Source organism: Microtus ochrogaster, chromosome 4 (assembly GCF_000317375.1).
Source record: "Microtus ochrogaster isolate Prairie Vole_2 chromosome 4, MicOch1.0, whole genome shotgun sequence".
Classification (NCBI taxonomy): domain Eukaryota; kingdom Metazoa; phylum Chordata; class Mammalia; order Rodentia; family Cricetidae; genus Microtus; species Microtus ochrogaster.
The window spans coordinates 47339906-47347889 of record NC_022011.1 but is presented as its reverse complement, the minus strand read 5'-3'; the positions used below and the strand labels follow the sequence as shown (position 1 = coordinate 47347889).

Genomic DNA, 7984 nt, shown 5'->3' with positions numbered 1-7984 from the left:
AAAAAAAAAAAAAAAAAACAAACAAAAAAACAAAAAAAACAAAACATTTCTGTTTGGATGTGTATGGCACACGTGTGTAGTGGCCCATGGAGGCCAGAAGAGTCCATTATCCTTTGGAACTGGAGTTACAGATGGTTGCAAGCAACCCAACATGGGTGCTGAGCACTGAACTCAGGTCCTCTGGAAGAACAGCCTGTGTTCTTTAAGGTTTATTTTTTATTATGAATACAGTATTCTGGGGCTGGAGAGATGGCTCAGAGGTCATCTGGTGTGCGGGCATACATGGAGGCAGAATGTCGTGTACATAATAAATGAATAAATCTAAAAAAAAAAAACCAGTATTCTGCCTGCAGGCCAGAAGAGGGCGCCAGATCTCATTGCAGATGGTTGTGAGCCACCATGTGGTTGTTGGAAATTGAACTCAAGACCTCTGGAAGAGCAGTCAGTGCTCTTAACCTCTGAGCCATCTCCCTGCTGCTCAACAGACTTTTTTTTTTTTTGCAGCACCAGGACCGTAGGTGCATGTCACCTCACCCAGCACTAACCTCCTGCTATTTTCAGATATCGATGGTACAAAGGTACCCAGCTCTGGTAATGTGGAAATGCGTCTGTAACTGCGTACCTGCCGAGCGTGCTGGCCAAAGTCCATTGCCTAGTCCACTTCCTTGGCTGCGTCTTGCTATCTTTGTTCTGTCCTTGAGCCTCACCCAGGAGATACCGTACTAAGCCGTCTCATCTCTGGGCTCCTCTTGGCTGTGACATTTGCTTAGTCTGTCCCTGCATTAGACACGGCTCAGGTGCTTCGCCTGCTGCCCCTCCACTGGGGCCTCTCGCTTATCTGATGATAGCTATGGGTCACTGCAAGGATTGCAGAAGGGGCCAGTGTTGCCACACGCCATCGGTAGCGCGACTTATGCCATCAGCTTGCCTGGCTGAGGTTCTGCTTGTCAGACCTAGCAGATCATTTCCGCCACAGAAACAAGAGCTGGAGGGAAGGCCTGATTCTGCGACTTTATGTCACAGTCCTCACTCTGGAGTCAGTGCTCAGGAGGCCGTGTTTACGACACATCCGCTGTCTGCTCACGGCACCTGACACCCAACTTCATCTGCCCACAGTAACAAGACAGGCAAAGTTGTTATCCCATGGGAAAGTTGAGTGTGTGAGGTCTCCCAGCCAGGAGCCTGCTAAGCACCCATTGCTTGGGGCTGCAAGCTGCCTTGGAAGCCATCAGGGAAGGGTAACGTGTCATGGTGGTCAGGTGACCCATAGCCATATGGAAAGCACGGACAAGACACATGCCAGCGCTTCTCTCTGAGGGTGAGGATGAGGGGGGCAATGTGGGCACGGGCTCCTTTCAGACCTAGGGGGCACGGAAGCAAGTTAATGGGAGTGAAACAGGTACAGTAGCTCACACCTGTGAAGCCAGCACTCAGGAGGCTGAGGCAGGAGGATTGTTGTGAGTTTGGGCCAGCCTGGGGGACAGAGTTGGCAATGCTCTGTATGATAACCTCAGCCCTCAGCTCAGATCATTCTAAAAAGCTGGGAAAGGTGTAGTGAGCCCAGCTCCAGAGAGGTGGAGACAGAAAGATCTCTGGGGCTTCCTGGCCATCCAGTCTGGCTGAACTGGTTTTTTCTAGGTTCATTGGGAGTTCCTGTCTCCAAAAGCAAAGCGGGGAACATCTAAGGAAGAGATAATGCGACCTCTGGCCTCCAAACACATGCGCCTTCCCCTCATAAGGACTTGTTTTGCTGTTTGCTGGTTCAAGCTCACGGTATAACTGAAGATAACCCTGAACTCCTGATCCTGCCACTGCTGCCTATCAAAGTTGGGATGACAGGTTTCCTCCAAACACAAGGCAACACCAGTCAGAGCAAGCCAAAAGTATCTCTCTGTGGGTCCAAAGCATCTATAGCACAGAAATATGAGCCTAAGGAGAAAATGGCTTTTTAAGAAAAATCCTGAGGTGGAGAGCGGGATCATTAACATTAACGGTATTTGAAAACCCACAGAAAAACCCATTTGATAAACTTACTAAAAAATATAATTAAGGGCCAGGCAGTAGTGGCGCACGCCTTTAATCCCAGCATCAGGAGGCAGAGGTAGGAGGATCCCTGTGAGTTCAAGGCTAGCTAGTATACAAAGTGAGTTCCAGGACAGCCAGTAACAGAGAAATCCTATTTCAGAAAACAACAATTAAAAGTTATATATATATAAACACACACACACATACATATTTAAGAACAGAATACACCACACAGAGGTGAAGCTTTGCCCCAGAAGCCATAGGTTATTATGGTAAAATGCTGGTGTCCAGTGTGGAATAGCTGGTCAGGATGGTCCCCAAGATCCCCCAACAGTACAAGCTGATGTCGCTCTTGGCTGCTCAGCAGAACATGACAGTTACACACTTTGGTCACTGGACATGAGGAAATCCAGAACCAACCTGGAAACCCCCTTTCATAGTGCTGGCGGGTGCTGTACAAGCTACTGGGGGAGAAAAGCCAACTAACCGTCTTCCATAGCTGTGAACCCTCAAGCCACAGTAAAAGACCGTCTCTGTGGGCTGGAGAGATGGCTCAGAGGCTAAGAGCACCAACTGTTCTTCCAGAGTCCCAGAGTTCAAATCCCAGCAAGCACAAGGTGGCTCACAGGCATCTGTAACTACAATCTTGATGCGATACCCTTTTCTGGTCCACAAAGGGCACAAACATACAAGCAGATAAAATAACCACATACAAAAAATGAACAAATTAAAAAATAAGACCACCTTGGCATGATATATGTTCGTTAGTGCAATAGTGGCATTAGCATTAGAGGTGACCAGCAGTTTCCTGTTCAGGCGTAGAGCCTACTCCATAGGAGGGAATAGCGCCTGCAACTGTAAATCTGACAAGAATCCGTGGCTGAAGAGGTCTTAGGGAAGCGACTACTGTCTTACTCAGCTGCCCTCTAAATCCCATCTTTACACAGAGCTCAGAGCAGCTCTCACCTACACAGCGCAGGACAGTGCTCGCCTCGCCAGACTCACTACTGTCCACCCAGTGAACAGCAGTTAGAGACTGTGATTGTGGAGTGACATCTATATCACACCATCTCCCTCAGGGCTTGGGGCACATCTCAGAAGAGATTGGGGACACGACTGTGAAAATGTCTCCTGGGCATCACGTATTACAGCAGCTTTGGCTGCCTGCAGATCAAGTCAGTCAATTTTCCAGCGAGGATGTACAGGGCTTATGGGACTCTCTGTCTTGAGCCCAAACTGGTGACTGATCAGCAGCTGGAGGAGGAGAACCGTTTCTCTTCAGGGATGTAGCCCATAGTAGGCTATGGATGGCCCAGTTCCCATGCATGTGTCCCACATTAACTGGTCTCAGGGGCTCATAAAATAAATAAAGACTTGAACTTGAGAGGGGGACATGCTGGGGAGGGGGGGGTCTAGAAAGAGTTGGAAGGGAACCAAAACATTGTATATGTGTATGCCACTCTCAATAAAAATATTCTAAAATCCCTTCAAGCCGGGTGGTGGTGGCACACGCCTTTAATCCCAGCACCCAGGAGGCAGAGGCAGGAGGATCTCTGTGAGTTTGAGGCCAGCCTGGTCTACAGAGTGAGTTCCAGGACAGCAAGGCTACACAGAGAAACCTTTTCTCGATAAACCAAAAAATAAATAAAAAAAAAGAAACAAAAATAACTAAAATCCCTTCACGTCCTCTCTGCGGCACCCTCCTGTCTGCACCGTGCTGAGGATGGCACCACACTCCTCTGCCTTCTTCACCGTAGATGTGAACAATTATCAGTCTGTACCTGCTCACAGCCAGGGCAGTGGTTAGTTACATACGGTAGGAAACTAAACTCTGGGGACCAGGGAGAGCATTGGCTGCTCTTCCGGAGGACCAGTGGCCCATTCCCTGTATCCCTGTGGTGGCTCGCAACTGCTTGTAACTCCAACTCCAGGGCTTTTCCGCCCTTTTCTAGCCTCCATGAGTCACGAGGTACAGACAACATACACGCAAACACTTGCATGCATAAAAGGAAATCTTTTCAAAGTAATTTTGGGCTTTTTATTTTGGAGATGGGTTTCATGTAGCCTAGAACTCATTATGTAACCAAAGATGACCTTGAATTCCTGAGCCTCCTGCAGGATTAAATACTGACTGCACTACAAAGGACTCCAGAAAGAGTGGTCCAGGCTGGTGTCAAACGCTGAGTAGTACTGAGATCACAGGTGTGAGACACCACCCTGCAACAGTGAAGATTTTTCCCTAGAGGATAACACATCCCAGCATCAGTCATAGGAATCTGGATAAATCACCAGCAGGCATTAGGTGTTGACGTGTCACTGCCCAGCTCTCCAAAAAGCTGAACACTGGAAACAGCACAAACTGGCCTTAAACTCACTACGTGGCCAAGGATGGCCTTGAACTCCTGATCAGAGTCATCACGCCTGACTCTGCTTTGATTTTTGAGACAGGGTTTCTCTGTGTAACCCTAGGCCGGCACTGAACTGTCAAGATTCTAGTCTGAGCTTCCCAAATAGCCAAGATGATAGGTCCGGCCACCACAGCCAGACTATCTCTGCAGTCAGTCTGTGTCTCAAGTAAATGGATCCCCTTTCCCCTTTGTGTTTCTCTGGCATGGCAGGCGTGGGCACTGCTCAGGCCCTTAATGCCACTCTCTGCAAAGTCATCAGCTCTGTCCTGTAAAGAGCCTTTGTCTCTGCCCACCTACATCTGGGCATTCCCTGCCCTGCATAGCTTTCCACCTCCAAAGCGGAGTCTGTGTCCTCAAAGCCCCAAGGCTGCCCAGCACTGGGGAGCTACCGGTGGCCCAGCCTTAAGTTCTTTTTCAGCTCTGCTGCCACCCGGGGGGCTGCAGCCTGGATGGCATCCTGGATGCTGTGTAGGTCCCACTGGGTTCTAAGGAGGGCATCGTCCAGTGTGAAGAAGCCATCCCGAGTGCGCCGCACTTGCACGCAGACAGCGGTGGTCTTCAGCTCCAGGCCGATTTCATGCACCAGCTTCCTCAGCTGCTGCTGCGTCTCGTGCATACACTGCACCTCTGTGGGAGAGAGACACGGACAGACATGGCTGTCAGAACAGCTCTAGGCAAGCAGATCAGGATCCACATCCCTTGGTCTCCTCTCCACAAGGAACATCCTCCTCCATGAGCTGCTTTTTAGTTTTGTTGGAGGACCTGGAGCACGGCAGTTGTGCAGACCACAGGCCTCACCTGCACCTGCCAGGTCAGATCCCAGCTCCGGATGCTGCGGCTGAGCTGTGAGCAGGCTGGGCTTCCAGCAGCACTGCTCACACTTGGTCTACCCATGGCCCGGGAGTAGGGCATGAAGGCAGCACTTTCTCGTAGGGCTTACTGGCTGGGCTTTTGGTAGTGCTCAGGGAAGAAGCCAACAGCACACAGAAGAGGCTGGGGTAAAGCTGGGTGAGGCGCAGAAAGTGACAATCACGTCTGAGGGGCCTCTAACAACATGGACAGCTCTGAAAAGTAGCTGCTAGATCCATGAGGCCTCTGCTTCATGTTGTTTTGGGTTTTGTTGGGGTTGGGGTGTCTCATGACATGGTTTCTCTGTGTAGCTCTGGAACTCACTCTGTAGACCAGGCTGGCCTCAAATTCACAGAGATTCTGTCTCCTCAGCACGCTGGGATTAAAGGTGTGTGCCACCACTGCCACTGCCCAGTCCAGCCTGTTTCTTTTTTTGTTTTTGTTTTTGAAGACAGGATTTCTCTGTATAACAGACCTAGCTGTCCTGGAACTAGCTCTTTTTTTTTTTTTTTTTTTTTTGGATTTTTCGAGACAGGGTTTCTCTGCAGCTTTTTGATTCCTGTCCTGGAACTAGCTCTCGTAGACCAGGCTGGCCTTGAACTCACAGAGATCTGCCTGCCTCTGCCTCCCTAGTGCTGGGATTAAAGGCGTGCGCCACCAACGCCCGGCTTGGAACTAGCTCTTGTAGACCAGATTGGCCTCGAACTCAGAGATCATCAGCCTGTCTATGTCTCCCCAGTGCTGGGATTAAGACACCGCCCAGTTCAGCCTCTGCTTCTTTAAGGCTGGCCTCAAAGGCTTGGGAAGAGAAAGGAGGCAGAGGGCAGTCTTTGCATTGTTACTCTGGGCTAGACTGAGCTTGGATCTGGTGGATAGAAGCCACCCATGGCTAGCCAACCAGGGCAGTGTACACTGGCTTTGGCATGCCACACATGACTCCAGATCCAGGCTCCATCACCCCACTCCAGCTTCCTGAGTGACTTACCTAAAAGGAACTCAGGAGGTGCAAAGTGCAGGCAGCGGATGCCAGAGATGAGCATCGGGGACTTGTTCATGGGCCGGATCACACCTTGCACAGCCATCTCATAGGCCTCCTGGGACTTCAGGTCCAGGTTGGAGTACCTGGGGCCAGGAGGGTCAGAATGGGAGGCCAGTGGTAGCTGCCCCACCATGACAGGGCTCTTCACTGTCCGCTACATTCCTCTCCCGTCATCTCCCAGTCTCCCCCCCACCATCACCAAAGGCATCATCTGCCAATCCCTGCCTTTACCTATCACAGGCTGAACAATCCTGACCCTCCCTGTGCACTGTGCTCCACCCCAGGCACCTTACCTAAGGAGTGCAACCACAAATGCCCCAGATCCAGGGTCCCAGGTATCATCCTGGTCCCTTCTTTCTGTGCTCACTCTCCTCTGCCGCTGCTCCCCTGCTGTCTTCCACAGGGCACTCCCTTACAGCCTTGCCTGGTCTTCCTCACAGGGTCCCCAGTGAGATCACAGTCCCCAGCAAACCTTATCCTGCTTCCCTGTGCCCCTGCCCCAGCCCCTCCCACCCCAAGCCCTGACTCTTGGCTTCTGAGTACACTGGCCATTTCAGTCCTGGAACCCCTGCTACAGGTGCATAGCACAGGGCCTGGCTCCCGCTTATCCTTTGAGCATGCTCCCTGAGCCATTTCCCGTAATCTCAGCAGGCTCTACCCCTGTTCCTGTCCCCACCTGGAACACTGTGCTCAGGTACAGGTCTGGAGGACAGCGGCTTTTCTTGTTCTGATTACAGGCAGCTGGTTAGTTTCCTGGAAGCCCAGGAAAGTCAGAAGTCCCAACCAGCCTGGTGGAGGGCTCTTAGCCAAGCTCCCGGCAATCATGTGACTCCATCAGCCACTCCTACACCCAGTCACCTGTGCCTCAGTGGTGTGGGCCCCTCATTTCTCCACTTTAGATCACCTGCGCTTGCTCAGCAGAGCAGAGGGAGCTCTGGGATCTACTTACATCACCAGTGCCTTCTGGTGGGAGCCTTGGATTACAGCCAGGATGCGGTCCAAGTGTTCTCTGGTCACATGGTCTGGAAGAGGCACCGCACAGGGAAGTGTCAGTCTACAGACGGCCAGACTGGGCAAGTGTCTGTCACCCCAAAGCAGCCCATTTTGAAAATGGTCAGAGCATCCATGGTGGAGGGGGCAGTCATAGGAGGCTGTCTGTTCAGAGTCCGTTAGGAAGGCTCGACAACGCGAGCAGGCGGCACATCCCAGCGCCTGAGAGTCTACAGCTGGAGGATAATGAGCTGGGAGGCCAGCCTGGGATACAGAGCAAAATGTTGTAACAATAAAAGTAACTGCTAGGTAGTGGTAGCACACTCCTTTAAGCCCAGCACCCAGAAGGCAGAGGTGGGCATATCTCCGAGTTCGAGGCCAGCCTGGTCTACAGAGTGAGTTCCAGGACACAGAGAAATCCTGTCTTGAAAAAGAAAAACAACGAAAAACCCAATAGATAAAATGTGTCAAAAGATAAAAAGAAAAGTTGATGATGAGGCTAAAGATGGCTCAGGGGTTGAGAGCACTGGCTGCTCTTACAGAGGACCTGGGTTCTGTCCCAGCACCCACATAATGGCCAACAACCATGTGTAACTCCAGTTCCAGGGATTCAGTGCGCTGACCTCCACAGTTCCCTGCATACATGTAGTACACATATACATAGGAACGCGCA

The 7984-nt window shown here is 51.1% G+C and overlaps 1 protein-coding gene across 1 annotated transcript in view; it reads right to left on the bottom strand.

Annotated features, from left to right (window-relative positions):
• Window positions 1–3708: 3708 nt before the first annotated feature.
• Trub2 (TruB pseudouridine synthase family member 2) overlaps window positions 3709–7984 on the bottom strand; it is a 13295-nt gene continuing 9019 nt past the window's right edge. Inside the window, exons 6-8 of the mRNA XM_005346167.3 lie at window positions 7271–7343; window positions 6268–6404; window positions 3709–5060 (exon numbers count right to left, since the gene is read on the bottom strand). Coding sequence (XP_005346224.2) covers window positions 4819–5060; window positions 6268–6404; window positions 7271–7343 — 452 coding nt within the window. The 3' untranslated portion in view covers window positions 3709–4818. The remainder of the gene's footprint in view (window positions 5061–6267; window positions 6405–7270; window positions 7344–7984) is intronic.